Below are 20605 nucleotides of genomic sequence, written 5' to 3'. Positions count from 1 at the left end.
ATCAGCAAAACATATTTTGTTTACTTGCTTCAACAAAACTCTGGGACAACTTTTAGACTGGATCCTTTAAACTTTACCCTCAATCCAGTCGGGACATCTTGGTCATTTTTTACATGCTTTGCAGAGCAAGCCTTGCTACTGATAATGAGCTGAAATTTGTTCCCCATCAAACTGATAAAATAACAAACAGCTGACAGGAGTGTAACTAACAAGATTCTGACAGTTGTGGTTTCTTATTATAGTTGCCAGTTTATTAGAAACTCCTATCTTATACTTTGACTCATTGGCCATTTTATTAGAAACAGCTACTATATAGGTGCATTTTGTAGGTGTGCAATTACATACTGTAGCCAATCTGTTGCTGCACAATTTCCCCTCTACCGCAATCAATTAAAGGAAAGGGACCACCACAAGACCACTACTGACCGGATATTTGAATGATGGCTCATTCTCAGAACAGCAGGGATGTGTGTCACTCTGATGTCAAGACAGGGACTCTTAAAGCTGTCTATTTGTCTCACCCTGATCAGGTCCATGAGCAGAGAGGATTTGAACATCCAGTCCAGTCTCATGTCCTCGTTACTGAGCAGGTCCTCCAGGCTGCCCCGAGAGCAGTGTTCCGTCACTACCCCGAAAATTCCAGAGTCGAGGAACAGACCCAGAAACAGGTTCAGGTTCTCCTGGCGCATGTCCCTCAGCTGTGGAAAACCAGAGAGATAAAAACACTTCATTCCTGCCGATTTCAGGTTTGCCGTTCTGTGGTTCTCTTTTGCACTCACTGATAGCTCAACAAAACATTTTAAGGTAACTGATTACACAGCTTTCCGTGAGTTAGCTCAAGTTAACTTGAGGACACAAGAGTTCACCCAATTCACGTTTTAGTTTAGTCAAAAGTTATCTCTTCATTTTGTACTTCTGCTTCTCAGTAAGGTCAATAACATAGATTTTTAAAACTCTGTTACCCCACTAGCACAGACTCTTTCTTCTCTGAGTAGAGATCAGGCAAGCTCAATCCCAATGAGGAGAAAATAACCTGTGAACACAGCTGAAAAATCAGTCATCTGCCACCGTTTTATGAAAACAATGTGCGTTATCATATTTTAAGCCGCTTTGTAGTGTATCATATCTAGTTAACAAGTCTTTAAGCTCACCCAAGTTCATCTGTTTGCGTGCATGAATTGATTAAACCAGAAATCATTCCGAAACGACTGCTTTAGTTGTCTAAACAAAATATAATAAAACAGTCGAACAGCAAGTATAAATAAATGAACAGTCACAATGGTGTTTAATTATATGTATACGCTTACTGGACACTTTATTAGGCACCTTGTATCATTGTTCAATTTCCATTGAATCAGGGCCTTTTAATATATATGTGCACTTAGTAGTTCTGCAATCACAGAACTACACACAACTAGATCGCGGTAGTTGATCTGTTTCTCTGCATCACTCATTAACACCCTTTCACTCCGTTCATCAATAATCAGGACCACCACAGAGCAGCTAGTGTTATTATTTCATTCACAGCACTGCATCAACACTGACATGGTAGTGTGGGTGCTACTGGTGCTAGTGTAGCAGTGTTTCTAAACACCTCCATGTCACTGCTGGACTGAGAATAGCTCACCAAAAATATGCAGCCAACAGCATCCTGTGATGCTGATGATAAAATGATTGTATATGCAGAATATGTGAGGGAGAGAGAGAGAGAGAGAGAGAGAGAGAGAATGAATATCCGGCCCCTGTCCTATGATGCTATATATACTTGGGTCTTAACAGATGTGGAGGTGTCTGGTCTTTGTCACTAGCAGCTCATGAATGTGGATTCTTCATGACTCCATCTAAAATTAAGGAAAAAGTAGACAAGATTAGCAATAAACACTAACCAAAAAACGAAATAATGAAAATGATTTCGATCTTTAATTCAAAACATTGGCAGAAATCTAACCTTTATTTAAGGTGCAATAAATGAAAGAAAAAATCTTGTCATGAAAGAAATATTTTTCTTAAATCTATGTGTGCCACAATTGTTGACACCCCTAGAAATCCTATGTTTTAAAGATCACTTGAGCAATCAGGAACACTTAAATAAGTCTGCCATGACTTCCTTCTTCAGTGAGGAATATATGTATCTCCAAGACAGTGACCTTACAGGAGAGGAGAGGCTAAAAACAGTCTTTACTTTCAATGTAAGTTAATGGTACAAGATTTTATTCAAAGCAGTTTTGGAGCATTTGTGTTGGTCAAATCATCTGGAAATCTTCACAATGTAAAGGACATCTGCTGAGCTCAAATGAAAACCGAAAATCGCAAAAAATTGAGATACATGTTTTTCATTGGACAGCAACAATATATTAGATGAAACACAGGCTAAATTCCCTCAGTCATCCATCATTATGAAAAAGACCAGAGAAAACAGCAATAATAAACAACAAAGGGTTCTTGATCTGCACAAAGCAGGTAATGGCTACAAGAACATAGCTAAACAGTTGAAAATGCCTATTATTCACTATCAGAGCAATAATTAAGAAGTTTGAAACAACTGGAGATGTTAAGAAAAACAGCCAGGAAGAGCATGTTTATCTATACTGGCCCCAAAAACCTGACCTAAACCCCATAGAAAGCCTATGTGATGTGAAGAGTCCACAGTGTGGACCTCAGAATCTGAAGGATCTGGAGAGGTTCAGTAGGGACGAATGGTCTCAGTTCCTTTACCATGTGTTCCACAGTCTCATTAAGCATTATAGGAGAAAACTCAGAGCTGTTATCTTTTCAAAGGGAGGCTGCACAAAGTATTAAATGAGGGGCTGCCAACAATTTGGCACAGACAGATTTGAGAACAATATTTTTTTCCTGATAAGATTTTTTTCAATCATTGTGCTTGAAATAAAGGTTAGATTTTTGTTGAATAAAGATCCAAACGGTAAATAACACAGAATTTTTTTTACAGTTTGCTCATGCTCATGTTTACTAGGGGTGTCAATATTTGTAGAGCACATCTGTTTCGCAAAGTAAAGCAAAGCAGGTGAGCCACTGTTTCAAGTGCATGTTAAAATATGTAATACTGGCAAAGTCTGTTACTTAACAAATGGTAAATTATGTAATGAAATACATATAATATAATATAATAACTATCACACACAAAATATTAAAAAATGATGTGAACATGTGGAAAAAAATGACCATTTATGCAAATAGGCAGTATGTTACAGAAGACATCATACTGTGTATAACATTAAGTTTCTTACGGTCCGTTTAAATTTAAAGTGTCAGGTGTCTACCATGGTTAATGAGCGCTACATCTCTGTGGAAAAAGCTGGTAGTATGTCTGATTGTGCTGGTTTTGGTGGCCCTGAACCTTCTACTAGAGGGAAGTGGCCAGAGGAGGTGATGTCCAGGAAAAGAGCAGTCAGCTGTCATCTTGCTGGCGCACTATATTACTCTGCTGCTGTAAACGTCCTGAATTGTTGGTAGATTACATCCAGTGACCCTTTCCACTGTCCTGATTATGTGCTGGAGTTTGCCTCGTTCTTCTGTGGAGAAACCAAACCAGACGGTTAGGGTTGGATGTGAGGATGGACTCAATGATCGCAGTGTAGAACTGGATAACCAGGCTCTCAAGCTGACCGTATCATCAACAGAACTGTTAGTTCTGAACGCGAGCTGTGAAGGATCCAGCAAAGGGTTTGTAATGGCCTCTGTGTGCTGAAAAACCTGTTGGCATCTTGCTCAACGATGGTGAGACAAGTGAGAACCAGGGTCGGGAAGGAGAGCAGGTGATTGGCAGAGAAAGGCTGAAAATGCATATGTCTTTTGCATATTCAAATCTGCAGTAGAATTCAGGTCATTGTTGAGCTGGTAGTCATTCAGGAGAATGGGTCTCAATTGGAGACTTTCTTGGAGGCGTTTCCCACCTGAAGTTGGAACGTTATCAGCAATGTGGCGTTTTTAAATCCCTTTCACCACCTTGTGTCTGGCATCTTCACAGAGAATTCTGTCCTCTTTCCTGAATTCTGTCTCCTTTTCCCACTGATGGTGTCAGATGAAACCATGGTTTATCGGTGATGTATATTTCCTGCCCTGTAGTTGAAACACAGCAGAAACTGACGTATGACGTCACTGTGCCTGTATATTCATCATTTCCATCTGTGACCTGTTCGAAAACAATTCCATTTGTGGATTCAAGGCTGCCCTGTAGCATTTCAATGTCTCCTCCAGTTCACATCTTCACATGCCTGTATGTTGGGAGATGAATGAGACTGGTAGTCAGAATGCCCAAGAGTTGCATGTGTCTCCCATAATGATGAGTAGTGAGTTTGGATTCTTTCTTTGTACTTACATTATCTGATGTAATCAGATCTGATCAGCCAGCAGTTTCTGCGCATCTCACTCAACAACCTTCGGTGTAACATAAACACTGATCAAAATAAGAAGAAAAAACTCTGGGGGAGCGCAGAACAGCTTGCAGTTGATGAAAAATGACTCTAGATGAGGAGTGCATGATTTTAACAGTACTGTGACATCTTTACAGCAGCATTCATTGACAGAGAAGCAGACTCCTCCTACCCTGGCTTTGCATCTCTGTCCATACTGTGCAACTGGAATCCGAGAAGGTGCCGCGCGCTGTCCAGGGTTGGATCAGAAAGCCAGGTCTCCATAAAGCAGAGGGCAGATGTGGCAGCCTTGTTGGTTTTCTTGAACAGAAGCAGTTCTTCCGCTTACATTTATATTTATCTTGGGCTACTACACAGGCCCTGAGGGAGAAGTGTGTGTGTGTGTGTGTGTATGTGTGTGTGTGTGTGTGTGTGTGTGTGTGTGTGTGTGTGTGTGTTGCACAGGTAGAAAAATGAGCAAAAACAAAGGTAAATAAAAGCTGCTTCCCTTCAAAACTGAAGTGAGAGAAGCATCAAACCTGGTCTGCAGTGGGTGAAGCCATTAGCCTGGTAGCCCGCAAGCTAACAACCCCATACGTTACGGAACAGGTTAGTCGCTGCTTTCATCAACCCTGGTCACTCCATTACTATCTAATTATACGCCGCAGGCCCAGCTAGCTGGAACTGAACGGGTCTTCCAGCAGAGCTGTTAGCTGTTAGCCTGCTAACATTCACTAAGCTTGTACTAACATAACATTAGCTAATGCTAGGCTAGCTGGATAACGAGATAGCTAGTGATCATAAAAACTGAACACACCAGTTTATTGGAAATGGAAGAGAAATTCAACCCTCAAATTTAAAAGAGGACTTTTTTACTGATTTTAGAATTTCTCATATTATTTTGTGAGAGAAAAAATTCACCTGAAAGAGCCTCCTAAAACAGATCATGGCTGGCTAACTAACTGTTAGCAAGCGCACAATGTTCATTTTCAATTTAACGGCTGAAGAGTTCAACATTAACAAATGATAGAATTAAGTCTGAGTGAATGCCCAAAGATCAACTACTGCATGTCAAATAAATCAAGCATTACTCACCAAATGCAATTTGAAGTCTTATAAAATTTCCAGAAGCTGCTGTAAGTGCACGCTTCCCGTCTCCGCAGTGGAGCACTGGTGACAGCTCGGACCTCAGTACCAATGGAATCTGCCTCCGTACATTTGGAATCCGCCACCTCAGTACAGGTGGAATCCGCCAACTTCAGTACAGGTGGAATCCGCCAACTTCAGTACAGGTGGAATCTGCCAACTTCAGTACAGGTGGAATCTGCCAACTTCAGGACAGGTGGAATCCGCAACTTCAGTACAGGTGGAATCCGCCAACTTCAGTACAGGTGGAATCTGCCACCTCAGTACAGGTGGAATCTGCCAACTTCAGTACAGGTGGAATATGCCAGTTTCAGTACAGGTGGAATCCGCCAACTTCAGTACAGGTGGAATCCGCCAACTTCAGTACAGGTGGAATCTGCCAACTTCAGTACAGGTGGAATCTGCCCACCTCAGTACAGGTGGAATCCGCCAACTTCAGTACAGGTGGAATCTGCCACCTCAGTACAGGTGGAATCCGCCAACTTCAGTACAGGTGCAATCTGCCACCTCAGTACAGGTGGAATCTGCCAACTTCAGTACAGGTGGAATCCGCCAACTTCAGTACAGGTGGAATCTGCCCACCTCAGTACAGGTGGAATCTGCCCACCTCAGTACAGGTGGAATCTGCCCACCTCAGTACAGGTCTCATCTTATGATTTTTGCCAACATGAGTGTACCTGGGCCGATTCCTGTGTGCCAATATTAACTCTCGTGCTGCCAGCCTGGTTACTGACCTATTAGCATGTTATTTAGCTAATAGTCAGCCAACTATAATCAGGGCAAAAGGTACTTAGTCCAGTTTCAGAGAACAAAAAAAAATATAAGCCAAACAGAGTCTGTTAATTTGATTTACTTCTTTATGTAGCCTTGTGCTCGGAATCAGTCGGTTCTCTCGGCCCTCGCCCTGGTACTTGAATGCGCATGAACACCTCTAATGATGAAAAGTTGTACAGTCTGGTTTTGGAAATGAAATACATCTTTTACAACTGGTATTGTTGCTATTTTCTGACATCAACACAAACTGATAAAATGACAGGTGCAGACTCAGACCTGTCGGTACAGAATACCAAACTCCCTCTGAAACGTTAGATTGGGAGAAAATGTGAGAGACTTGAGAAAAAGTGTGCAATTAATTATGTTACATTTTAATACTTATTTATATGCTGTGAAAAGTAGCATGAACATCTGTGGTTGCAACATCAGGAGGTTGTGAGTTTGAAGCCCAAAGCCACAGCAGTTCATATCTGGAAGCTGAAGAGGAGAAAATGTCTGACGAGACTGTGTGATGCAGTCCCAACAAGTGGAGAAACTGAGCAAAGAAGAAATTCTAGACCGTTTACCTAACTAACTGAAATGCAGAACGAGAAATAGTAACAGGGAGAACTTTTGACTGAACTAAGAAGTTTGAGGTGGGTGAACTCTGGTGTCCTCAGGCTGAGTCCGCTCCAGAAAAGCAGTGCAATCAGTTACCTGTGAATTTTTGTGATGACTTCTCATTTTCACGATGCCATTCTCTTGGTCAGTGAATTCTTCTTCTATTCCTCCTTCTCTTACCTTAATGAAGCTCTTCTGTGTTTTGTCACTGATATCTAAAACAGATCCTCCATTAGGGCATTTCTTCAGCCACACCCAGTCACCCTGCCAAACACATAACACATTTTCATGCTCTACCTTCATGCAAAGACCTCTGTTCTGACTGGCTGTCCTGCATTATGCAGGCTAAAACACTCAGCATGAATGGGTGGAGCTAAACTGCCGTGAGCTGAATATGTGTATATGTAAATATTTTGGTAGTTTATGATATCAGTGAACTCAAAACAGGATATTTTTTGTATATCTTCACTATATGGGCATTTAGTACATGTTGAAACATTAATAGTTGTTGCATAATAGACCAAACTCTTTCCTTTAAAAAAAAGCAAGGAAGCTTTGTTTTTTTTTTCATGAAATGGGATTTTTTACTTTTTTGAGGTTTTTACATTTTCTTTATTATTTCTCAGCTAAGCTAAATGAAACAAATGGAGAAAGTCCAAATTTTAAACTTGCCATACTTCCATTTGTGTTCATAACTAGAAGAGGTAGCATTTCATAGTGACTTGAAGTTGAAGTTTTTATAAATGTTTTTGTTCTTTTCAGGCATCGACACAACTGAAAAAATGAAATGGCTCAGACTTGTCGATACATCGTGTAACTCGTTAATTATGTCACTATATTTATGTAATGTTGACCAAATGTAGTGAAAAGCTGCATCAACTCATTTAAAGGACAATGTGATTTACAAACACTTCCAGCAAGTGAAATATACTATGTATAAACACACACACACACACACACACACAAACACACACACCTCAAACACAGCAACGTTGGAGCTTTCAGGCGTGGAGGTGATGTAGCTGCGTCCAGACACTGAGTGGCGAGGGGTCTTCACATCTAACTGACTCTTTACTAAGCTGTCTTCGTTCAGCTTCTACAGAGGGATATAAAGAAAGAAAGAAAGAAAGAAAGAAAGAAAGAAAGAAAGAAAGAAAGAAAGAAAGAAAGAAAGAAAGAAAGAGGTGCAAGTATTACGTTTTTAATAGTTTGATAATAACCCTGGCCAAATCACGTTTTGTTGATTTGGTGAAAAAGTTAACACAACACACCTCTGCACATTTTAATACACAATTAATGTTCATATGCCAAGATATATCGAAAAAAATTAAACAAATCATGGCCTTTGCAAAGGTTGTGTGAAATCCAGCAAGTGCACTAAAATTTGTAGAGAAATCTCATATTTAATTGTGTTTTTGTAGAGCATATGTTCCTTATTGTCATTTACAAAATCAACCAAAACCATTTGCACAGTCTGTGTCAGTTCTTCCTATATGCAAGCTACTCAAGTACCCCCATTGCAAGAATGAAGAATTCCTAGTTTTCATTAGATAAGCATTCCTGGTTCACCAGGCCTGAGCAGTCTGTGATGTTCAGTGAGACTGAGACATGTCACAAAGATGAGCTAAGTCGTGTTACTGCCGTCCGTACTGATGTAGTAGCAACAGATGAGACTGGATGGAGATTGAGGGAAAACAAGTTGCAGTTAGCTACTTGCTGTGTTGTTCTTATAAGTCATCCTTGTGGTCTCTCATCTCTTTAAACTGTGGGTGAACAGTCAAAATGTTTGAAAGGCTTTAGTCACTCGCTTGTTGCTGCTCACAGGAGGACTATACAAGTTACATTCTACCATCAAGTGAGTCTGAAATGGCTCATTGTATAGGGCAGTGGTAATGATACTATATGCTCTCCACCCAAAATAATGCAAAATATGCATAATGTAAAGCCAGTTGTGTTCTACGTACAAACTATACAGCTTTTTATAGACTTACAATGCATTATTTGTGTGTTGACCTAAGTAGTACCGTGTATAGAGGGGTATGGTGCAGATTTAGGCAGATCTTTTCATCAGTTTGCTAACATTACCTATTGCTAGCTAAGAAAGTACTATTGATTGGTTTACACTGTTAGAAATTGTGAGTCATAAACTTCATAAACAGTCAGGATTTGTCCCTGGGGAAGGCCTGAATATGGTCAACAGAGGATGGAACAAACTAGAAAAGAAACACAGAGTGCTTGTGAAGCTTAAAGCTAGCTAAGATGTTGCTAACCAGTTGCTATAGTATCCCAAATGGTTGCTAGGCTGTTGCTAGGTGTCTGCTATGGTGTCCCAGGCACTTGCTAGGGGGTTGCTATGATGTCCTAGATGGTTAATAGGGTATTACTAATGGATTTCTATCTAAACGTTTGCACCTTATTCATTCCTATAAGGAAAAAAAATCATCATTTAATGAATCAAAAACCATATGACCGATCAAAAATGAGCCATGAGCAAAAGGTGGAAAAGAGGAAGTATTGTAATAACGGAGAAAAAGAAAGCAAAAGAGTTGAACAGAAGAGGTGGAAAACACACAGACAGAAAGAAACCTAGTAAGAGTTATTGACCTTCTTGCTGAGTTGTGTGTTGATAAAGACCAGGTCATCCAATGTGAGCACTATCTTAGTGGGGGCTCCGATCCCTCCTCCTCCTCCTCCTCCTCCTCCAAACGCTTGTAAAATACTCACTCGACCACTTCCTCTACACATGTACAGAATCAGAAAAGCCACAATATGAGTCACAACAAGCTTCAAAAATGTGCAGCAGTGTGATTTATAAGTCTATATGAATTTGTTGAGACTTATATCTCTAGATAAGATTTATTCAGTGATGGTATAAATGACCAGTGGGGCTAAGCCCTACCACTCTTTCAAAGAAAAAAGGCTTCATAATAAGGCTTCATGTATGGCTTCCATAATACATAATTTTACATTGTTACTTGTTATGAAATGACTAGACGATTGTTTTGAACATCTCTAGACCAAAAAATAACAGCACCACCAAAAGGTTGCAAGAAAATCTGAATTGGCTAAGAGGGGCTGATTTTCATTCAGCACAAACTGTAGATTCATTCACCCTGTCTGTGATTTTGTATAAAATGCATTATGATGTATCAGTGAAACACCCCCTAGATTCATAGACCAGTTGGTCCTAAAATCTGATTGGCTGAGACACGCAGAAAAATACTTCATATATTCATTTAATTTATACATACTGACATACTGTCCACTTCACATCAAAGCTCAACCCTTCATTCCACACTCTCTATTTCTATTCAGCACTCTATACTTCACTCTCGCACTCTCAGTGTTTCAGTACTGGATTTAAAATTCACTCATTGACTTGGCCTTAGTTTGGCCACAGGTAGGCCTGAGTAGACCTGGGCCTACTCAGGTCCATCACAGCCCCAATCAAATGCCATAAGCTCCGCCTTCTTTTCTCAGCCCTCCAACCACTGCTTAGCAACTATTGCTATCCACCGTTGCCTCAAACTCAGTTCATCAAGCTAGTGCTTGAAATTGAAACTGGGAGCATTTACAAGTGAAATTCCTTCCCATACTCTGTCGTTTTCTACACAGCCAAAGCCAAAAACTAATTTTCAGATATTTGGATAATCAGTTTTCTGTAAATTGCATACTTACAAACATCTAATGTTACATCACTGCATCATCAAAGAGATATCAAAGGTAAGATATGAATAGACCATAATTAGTCTGATTTTTTGTCTGATTTTAACTTGATTTTAACAACAGTACTTCTTCTGTTCTTTTAGCATAGGTCAAAATCAAACAGCTGAGATGTACAGATGAGAAATTATGTCTACCAAGTTAGCCTTCCCCACTGTTTCACAGGCTTACACCACTGCCTCAGAGGTGTGAGGAATTGTGTGAACAAACGTGTCAACTTCAACAGCAGAACTTGCCCTTCTCACACAATGTAATATGCAATGTTAGCACCAAACTAACATTATTAATATTTGATGGCAGCACAGGTGGAGCTTAATCAGTAAATTAGCTGAATCAAGTGTTTTTACATGAGGGATCGTGCTCTGTATCTAGACCATAGCCCTCATAAAAAGCAGTTATGAGTGCATCGCATTGCTGCTCTCTGCTTTGCTTTCATACTCTCCCCTTCCAATTTAAAGGGTGTACGTCCTGCATTTTTCTTGCATTTAATTTTTTTCTCTTGAGGTCCACTTATAACATTTGTGCAGTTTTACATGCCAAAAATGAGTCTTTAAGACGGATTCTAAGATAAATGTGCTCCATTCTCATTGGCTGCCTCATATTGTGCCTATAAGAAAAATAAAAAAAAACATGATATGGGCCATTTCAGCGTGAACTACAAACCGACTACCCTAACTAGGTAAATCCAATGAAAGCAGTAACCACAGAAATAGGCTCTTACTTCATATGGTAGAGGAAAACACTTGCAGCTATTAAAGCACCAAAGAGTAGGACAAGGAAGAAGAAGGTCACTCCATCCATACCTGCCAAAAGGAGAGAAAAGGAGGACAGAGGAAGTTAAGCTGTTATATTTGCAACCGCAAAACAGACAGAGTGAAGGCTTAAAATGTAATATGAGTCTCCAAATGTGGAGCTTTGTTAGCGTTTTAGAGCCTCTGTGTATCCAGCTAAGGAGAACTCATGCTAAGAATGCTAATTAGCTTATTTAACACAGGCAGTGTATTCTGGTTTTTAAAATAAAAATCAGTTCTTTTACATGGCATAGCTAAATATAACATGACATGTGTTCAGCAGATACTCTTATCCAGACACTCTTATCCAGAGTAACTTACAATGGAACATGAATTTAATATTGGGAGTCTTGCCCAAGGACAGTGGTCTAGCCCTGTGTATGAAGTGATGTTGTTATCCACTGAGCTAGTTCCATTATTGAACCCAAAAAAATAGTGTTCATAATTGAACGCTGATATATCATGCCCTCTTATAAATAAAGCACAATTCCACTGATTGTTGATGTGAAATACAGTGTCAGAATGGTTCAAACTGGTGGTCACACATCTGTAGCATTAAATTCCTAAATATATATATATATATATATATATATATGTATATATTTTTTTAATGCTTTACAATAAGGTCTAAAACATATTTTTAAAGCCATTCATGGAGGACAGGTACATTCAGAACATCCTCCTGCACAATAATCCCCAGTGAAAATCCCCAGTTTTTATGTTCCAGATTTGCCACTATTTTGCAATTAGCATTACAATACTGTATAAAAGTTCAAAAGACACATGTAGATTCACTTGTAGTTTTGTATAGTAAATAAAATGGCTATATTTGTGCTGTACACCTTGTGAATCCTGGTTCCTGTCACCACCACTGTAAAGAAATCTGAGTAAATTTCACATCAAACCACTCTGAATTACTTTATTTACATCTCAACCAGTCATTATTAAGTAATTGAAAAATGCCTTTTAGCACACACAGAAGTGTAGCTCAGTGTGGCCTCTCTTACCACCACTGCAGGCAATGTATCGGCTGAACCAGCAGTTGGGGTCAGTGCTGGGCGAGGCTCCAGCGAAGTGAATGGACTTGCCCATGTACTTGAGTGCCCCGAACTTGCCAAAGGTGTGTGCCGCCTCCAGGACATGTGTGCGGTGCAGGCTGGAGCCCACGCCGTCAGTGTCCAGCACCACATACCGGACCTGCATGCCCTCACCCTCTTTGCCCGCCAACACAGGCTGGTTGAAGCCACTGAATTCAAAGTTGCCCTCGTTCTGAGCCAGAATGTCTCCGGTTACCCAGCGGCCCCCACCAGTGGCCCGGCTGTGCTCCACCGCCATCGCCGTGTAGTACAGCATGTTGTAGAGGGTGCCAAAGAATGGTGAGACCTTAAGAAAGGTCACTAAAGTTAGTACATTCTATTCATCATATCAGACTTATGGTCATGTAACACAGCATTCACTGAAGCATTTGCTTGCTTCAAATTGGTGTGAATAGATAAATTGCTTCAACACATTTATTGCTGAAAGTAAATCACCTGAAAGACAGAACAGTGTAGAATATATGGAAATGATGTAAACACTTGAATCAAGTTAATTCACTGAATCACTTTTGTTGTAGGTGGTGGCAAAGAGATGAGAGACCGTGAGAGGGGCAGAAAAGAAGAGATCATGACTCCCAGTTAATCCTTTACTGATGCATAGCGCACTATCAGAGAGGCTTCCATGACATAAACGACTTCACAAGATGAATCATGAATGGTTAATTAGATTACGCGTAATCCCCATGAGGACCCTGTTAGAAAAAAGCATTGACCAGCATGTCTGGTCATCAGCAAAACTAGCATATCATCAGTGTTGGAGCAGAACTTTGTATCTTTGTTTTTGTTGTTACATTGTGTCAAAATTTCAACTGGAAATATAGAAACAGTCCAAAATGACAAACAACACTTTACATTAGCTTATGCTGAAAATTAAGCACTTTTTTTCTCCTCATTCTCCTTTAAAGTTGCTATTTTGGAGATATGATGTTTTGTCCTGACAGTCACCATATGTTGTGCTTTGGATGCTGGTGTGCTGGTCAGCAGCAATGATAGTTAATATGCTGGTCACCAGCAAAACAAGCACATGCTGTGTTTTGGTTTCTGATATGCTGTTAAACAGCATGACCATGCTGGGTGACCATACCGGCACTAGACCAACATAAACAAGCAAGGAATGCATGCTAGTTTGGGCTATTATTCTCAGCAGGATAGTGTCAACAGTCTATGCAAATTTTTTTAACCATTAAATGTCACCTCCTCCCCCCAACGCATCCATTTAAAAACTAATTCTATCAAAATATATATCAAAATAAATCAAAATATATTGTATATACACTATTTTTGGAATCAATGTGTTCAATTATATAAAAACAACTTGGCTGTTGAATGTATGAAATGTCAGGACTGTGCATCTTCACCATTTATAAGAAGTTAGCAGGACACTATGAAGGTGTAAAGGTTTGATGTGTCCATACGATGAACAGGACTACAGACGATTCTGAAATAACTCAGAAAACTGTACAATATCAAGTGATTTACAATGACTGGCACAAAATGCACCACTAATACTGCCACCTACAAGCCAATGGCACATCATGTAGTACTCTCAATTTCTATAACACTTCATTTCTGCAGCACCTGCTGGTTTTTCTCATGTCTATTACCTGTACCATTGATGTAGTTACTGAATGAAAGGCCTTGGGACGTAATATGGCTGGAATTTTATAAGAGGTTAACCCAATTATAATTCCAGGCTTCTTACATCCAATAAAAGTTAGGGCCCTGGTCATTTGAGGGGTTAAACTGCTAAGTGATTTGTGCTGATAAGTGCTGACATCATAACAAGGGTTGAGTAGCTTCTTCAGTATTGCATTTTTTGACAAAGGTATCTAAACAACTTAGTGTCATCACCCAACGAAATATTTTGAATGGGGAAAGAAACGAAAGAAAAAAAAGAAATAAATAATTTTCAGACCTATTTGAGAACTATCTGGGTGTGGCCTGATATGATGATGGGATGAGCACCATGGTTGACATCCCTCAGTCCAACATGCCCAAACCTGCTACATCACTGTCTGTGTTTACATGCAAAGATTTTTGCCAATCTGATTCAATACATTGTGATTATAGATTAAGAGTCTTTATATATTCACTCTACTCAACAATCTGATGAAAATCTCTGTTTAAATGCTCATTACAAGTAATCCAATCCAAAATTACACGCATATATAGAGTACCACTTTATGTAGACGTTACCATGACAACGAGCATCACGTGAGCCCAGTCAGCATGAGATGAGCAGCAGTGAGCAGTGCTTGTGATTTTAATTCCTGTAAAATTATGTCAGACTCAGGAAAACACACTTCACATGTACTTATTAACGAAGGCCGAGAGGGAGACACATCTGAGACACATAAAATGGACGTGTATTCCACCACTGTCTTTTAAAGATCAAAGCATAAACTTCGTCTTCTTTGCAGACCAATTTCTGCTCCCTTAAAGAAGGCAAGGTTCTTATTCATTTTCCTGCTGGATGTGTGTCTCAAAGGTTTACTGACATCGCTGAGTAAGTCAAAGAATTAATGGACCAAAGCTTGATAGGTTAGCTTTCGCTTGGTTGTCAGTTTTCTCTCAATAGCTTTTTCTGACTCTAACACTGAGAGGCGGTTAGGTAGCCCAGTTTTTTAAACTGTGGGGGCAGGACAGCTCACATCAGCCTTAAGGTTGGTGAGGATACTGCTTACATGCATCTTACCCAAGATTAGGACCACCCAGTTTTCACTGAAAGAGGAGAATTTTGGCACAGTACAACAGCTACATGGTCCCAAAGGTATAAGGGTCAGAGAAAGCTGCTTTGCTCAGTCCACCATACAGTTACCTGATCACATTACTGGCCCTAACACCAGTGGAGGGTGAATCTTAGCTCCTCACTGTGTAATTTATTATTGCTATTCTTACAGCAGAAAGATGCAAACCCCATCCTGCTACCTTACCTGTTCAGGTGAGGCACTACTGCGGATCTCGTAACTGTCCTGAGCTTCTCTGAAGGCCTCGTAGAAGTTCTGCTCTCCTTGGTCCACTGTGATGGTAAGCACCCCATCGTATGCCCGCCTTAGCTTGGTGTCATTGGCCAGCATGGGATAGCTCACATTTTTATATGGCAGCGCATAGAGTAGCGTGTCATAGGGAATGAAGACGTAGCCACGGTCGATCATGCGCATGTGCGTCGCTGTGGTCAACAGCTTATACTGAGCTTCTCCACCCATGAGGACAGAGTGCATACACATGATGACCACTGCAGAGACAGACAAACAGAAAGAAACATAGACAATTAGAGGGTTTGCAGTGTATTTCCTTCTCTTTCTACAGGTGTGAACTGCACTGAAGACCATCTGAAAGGCACAGTTGAAGTGCGCTGATGGTCTTGCAACATCCTGCAAGGATCTCTCAGCCATGAATGTATTGTTAAAGAATATGTTTTAGACTGAAAATTTATCTCAAAACTGTTGTAAAATAGTGTCTTATGCAGTATATTTATAATGATTTTACATAACTTTCTATGAGGGAGCTTTTAGAGGTATTAAACCAGTGGTCACCAGTCCTCCTCCTGGAGATCTATGATCCTTCAGAGAACATGCCTCTCCCCCTTCACTTAACACTAATACAACTAATCCAGCCAATCAAGGACTTCTGAAGAAGTTACGTAGCTGAAGCAGGCATGGCAGATTGTGGTTGGAACGACACTCTGCAGGAGGACCAGGATTGGTGACAACTACTTTAAACTCGTCAGATGTCTGGTTCTTTCACCATCAGTTCTGAGTCAGTGGAGTTCCCCTTTATATTTCTTCTATTGTTTAAATTTTACCACTTTTTTTCAGTACATAAATAGTTTCCTGAAGAATGGTGATCAAATAAAGTCAAATAAACCCACATTGTTCAATAAAATAGAAATCAAGGCATAAAAAGCAGAACTCTGCTTTATTTTAGTAAAGTGTTTCATGTTAAATAAATACAAAGTGGGTTTAAGAGGATAGTAAAAAAATATTGAAATTTAACCGTTATCCCCTTAACCCAAATGGAATCAACCAGGATGTGTTAGGCTTCTTTGGTTTTACACTGGAGCTATGAAGTTAATGTAGCAATGGAAGCTTATGTTAGCATCATGGAAACTGCACGACTAAATTATTACACATTTGACTACAACAATGTTGAGTTGTCTGTAATCTCATATAGATTTGCTTACGTGGTTTCAGACACTGTGACATACACTACTTATTAGCTGCATGAGTTTTATCTCCAGTGCGAATCTAAAAGGCACTAAACATGTTATCTGATTGACTACAGTGGCAGTAAAGGGAAAATTTTGTTGAATTTGTCTTTCAAGAAACCATTTCATCAAGGCCAACCCATCCCAAAAAACCCATAAACACACCTCGTACACGGTCTGCATCTCGTACTTTCTGCAACGCCTTCCTGGGCCCATCCTTGTCTGTTTCCATGGTAACCACAGTGCTGACAGGTAGGCCTAGGCTGCGGAGCGACGAGGCCACCTCCTGTCCGGTTGCCTCCCAGATGTCACTCTCCTCAGAAATAACAGCCACATGGGCCCAACGGAAGTATCGCAGGACGGCGAACAACACACGGGATGAGAGCGGCAGCGGACGTGCAAATGTAGGGTACGTGCCGTCCTCCATGTTAGTCTTCAGGCATGCCCAGGACAAGAGGCCTACATTCCAGTTCTTGGCCAACAGGGAAGCGGAGGAGCAGTAGCCCGGGTTGGCTGGCCCCAGGAAGGCAGAGCCGTAGCCCTCCAACTCAATGAATCGCTTCAGGGCCCGGGATGTCTGGCAGTCCTCGTTGATGATCGTGTAGTCATACCAGTAGCCTTTGTTAAGGTAGGGGTCCTTGTTGATGCGGTTAACGGCAAGTCGAGCGGCCAGGTCAGGCAGAGCTTTGGAGTACAAGGGGTCGCATGTCCAGGGTCCTATGATGGCAATCTTGAAAGTGGCGCCCCAGGCCTCACAGGGCAAGTAAGAGATCATGAACAGAGGCAGGAGGAGCCAATTGCCCCATAAGCCATGACCCCGCAGTACCCGGTTGGAGGGCATAGAGGTGTCACTGTGTAAGTCCTGGTGGCTACTTGCTTTCCTTCGTTTCCTCTGTTTTGCAGAGGGTTCTGGATGCCATCGTGGATGGTGCGACTGCCAGAGGAAGCTAGAGTCTCTGTGGGTGGCCATTTTGGTTTTCTCCTGTTATGACTCAGGAAACGAGGTGGAAATGGAGTGTGTGTTGGTATGTTTGGGTGGTGGGAACGGTGTGGTTAGCCTGTGTAGTGAGCCAGCAAGAGAAATAGATGTTTTTTAAAGCCACTCTGGTTGTCCTTCAGGGGGTGCTAGCCTAACACTGGCTCAGACATTGCACAATACCCAGCCATCACTGAAGTGTAGGTGCATGTGTTATGTTCAGGTGTTAGGCCAGGGCATGTGTGAAGCAAAGGAAGGTGGAAAGGGTAAGAGAAAAAAGAGACAGATATTTAGATATTTACGTTACACTAAAATGAGCAGATATCAAAGACATTGGAAGTTCCCTATTCCTCCTTCAATTTTACATTTAGCAGATGCTCTTACCCAGTAGAGCTTTGTTGTCCACTTGGACAGCTCATCCTTGTGCTAGTAAGCTACATTCTAGAGCGGGGGTCTTAAACTACCCACAGGCCAGTTCTTTGAGACCTAGACCCATCACATATTTACAGTTTTCCCTGAAATCTGGCCCACAATATATTTTTCCTTTTTTTCCCACAGCTTTCATTTACATCTGAGTGGTAGATTTGCCTCACCTAACAAACACTGTAGCTGGTTACCCAATATAAGGTATTTAAAATGATCTTAGGCTGATGGTAAAAGTAAAAATAGAGCACTAGATGAAAGTTGAACCACTCAAACCAAAACCTGAAGCAGCATGAGCGCTGCACACTGAGCAGGCATGACTTGAATTTAGCTACAATTAGCTATTATTCTAATTTAGAATATTCAAATATTTGCTTTTGGGCATTCATTGACATAGTGATAGACACAGATAGACACATTCCAAATTCATGGAATGAATTCAATTCTCAATGCACTTAAACCACATCCAGGTCTTCATTAAGGTCATGAAGACTTGTCAGTGTGGTTTAGGGACACAGAGTGACATCCTGTGGACTATTAAAGTCACACAGATATATGAACGCCACAGAGTATTAATGATTTACTTAGTTAGTCATTTACTAAGACTCTAGTAAGTGTTTCTTTAGCGTGAACTCTACACTAGAGTTTTTATTGCTTGATATATAAACATGGGGACAGGTGGATATTGCAAGAGAATTCACCACAACTGTCTAAAATTGCTGCCCTCTGTGTTCAACTACATAGTGAAGTTTGGCTCATTTTTATAGTTCTTAGTAAATCATACTGTACAAAAACATATCAACACATCTTGAATAAAGAGCAGGATCTGATTTGAATGAGTTCAGAGAAGTTTTGGGAATGCATTTACACAAAAAGATTTGGGTGACTATTGACTTCTAGTGTTAGTAATGTTAGCTTTCTGCAGTTACAGAGTTAAACTACAGAGGCAAAGTCTGGACACTAAACATGTCCTGGCTGATCTGCTACATCAGGAGTAAGAAGAACATAGTGTAGATTTGATTTTTTGCCAATCCATTCCTTTAATGGCATTTGGCAGATGCTTTTAGCCAGAACCGCTTTGTTGTCCACTTTGGACAGCTTATCCTTGGGCTAGTGTTTGGAGGCTGGAGTACAGAGATTGCATCAAGCTAAGGCACTTCTAGAAATAAGAGTTAGAGTTGATACTTAAGTAAATAGACACAGAGTTTACAACAGAGACGAACTATCATTGTTGATGTGGTGGCTTATTGAAGAGGTTAGTCTTTAGTCTGCGTTTAAAGATATATTTGATCATACTCCTTCATCCCTGCACTGGCTGTCAGTTATTCTTTTCACTGGTTAGTCCTTTACCCCCAAGTCTATTTTTTTCTCCACTGTTTCTGGCAGCAGGATGTCAAAACATTGATTTTGTGTCTTGATATCATGATTTATTATCTGTAAATATTTATTTATTTTCTAAAAAATAATGATATACTATCTCAAAATAAATACTTACTTTCTCAAAATGTTGATTTCATATATTGATGTGTTTTCGTGAAATAATGACATAATATCCAAAAAAATGACATCTGGAGTTTTTGAGTCATTCAGTTTCAAGAAAGTCATTATTTTAGAATTATGCATCATCATTTTGACATAGTCCATATTTAGACCAAAGAAGTCATTATTTCAATACTGTAAGTCAATGTTTTGAGAAAGACACAAACTATTTCATGCTAAAAAGACACAATTTAGTAAAAATGACTTATTTCAGAATAATAAATCCTTATTTTAACAGTGTGACACTGATTCTTATTTTGATACAATAAGTCAATGATTAGAGGAAATAACTCCATGTATATACTATATTTTGGACGCAGTGAGACATTATTATGAGTCACTATTTTTAAATAAGTCAATATTTTAATAAAATAAATCAGTTCCTATGCTGCTTTGTGAATGTCTGAACTATAAAAAGTGCTTTTAATTGGTGTAAAAAGCAATTATATAGAATTCAATTCATTTCACTTGAAGACAGACGATTGTTCCATTGTCTAGTTGAAATGTGTGAAGTTAATGAGTGTTTTGGTTTAAACTAATACCACCTGATCACCTGACCTGAGTGCCATCTGTGGGAGTTGGGACACTGGATTTGGGGTGAGGGCACGGCACCTCTGTGCCAGGCTGTGTGCCCGTCCCCGTGTGCCTCTGTGCATGCGGCAAGTTGATTAGCAGGATGAAGCTCAAGCATTATTAGCCTTGGCCGCTGCCCGAGCCAAAGAACGTGGGACCTAATATCCTTTATGCCTTATCTCTTAACATCGCTATCACTCTCTCTCACCGACTTTCTACAGCTCCTATTCTCTCCTTCAGTCGCCCCCCCTGCTTAGATTTGTAGGTTCTGAGTACACTTTCTCTCTCATACACACTTTCTATCTCACACTGCAATCTTCTTCATTCTCCCTTTTACTTTCAGCCTCTCTTTCTAGCCAATCAGCTTCTTGCTTTGTTTCTTG

The 20605-nt window shown here is 40.3% G+C and overlaps 1 protein-coding gene across 2 annotated transcripts in view; it reads right to left on the bottom strand.

Annotated features, from left to right (window-relative positions):
• Window positions 1-20605, bottom strand: part of gucy2d (guanylate cyclase 2D, retinal) — a 41464-nt gene that overhangs the window by 18227 nt on the left and 2632 nt on the right. For both annotated transcript variants that reach the window (XM_017700467.2, XM_017700476.2), the window contains 8 exons: window positions 16877-17880; window positions 15438-15739; window positions 12415-12790; window positions 11338-11419; window positions 9498-9630; window positions 7870-7989; window positions 7074-7157; window positions 522-698 (listed from right to left, as the gene is read on the bottom strand). In XM_017700467.2, the coding sequence (XP_017555956.1) occupies window positions 522-698; window positions 7074-7157; window positions 7870-7989; window positions 9498-9630; window positions 11338-11419; window positions 12415-12790; window positions 15438-15739; window positions 16877-17681 (2079 nt within the window). In that variant the 5' untranslated portion in view covers window positions 17682-17880. The remainder of the gene's footprint in view (window positions 1-521; window positions 699-7073; window positions 7158-7869; window positions 7990-9497; window positions 9631-11337; window positions 11420-12414; window positions 12791-15437; window positions 15740-16876; window positions 17881-20605) is intronic.

Source organism: Pygocentrus nattereri, chromosome 23 (genome assembly GCF_015220715.1).
Source record: "Pygocentrus nattereri isolate fPygNat1 chromosome 23, fPygNat1.pri, whole genome shotgun sequence".
Classification (NCBI taxonomy): Eukaryota; Metazoa; Chordata; class Actinopteri; order Characiformes; family Serrasalmidae; genus Pygocentrus; species Pygocentrus nattereri.
Note: the sequence above shows the minus strand (reverse complement) of the source record. Positions and strands in the feature narration are given on the sequence as shown.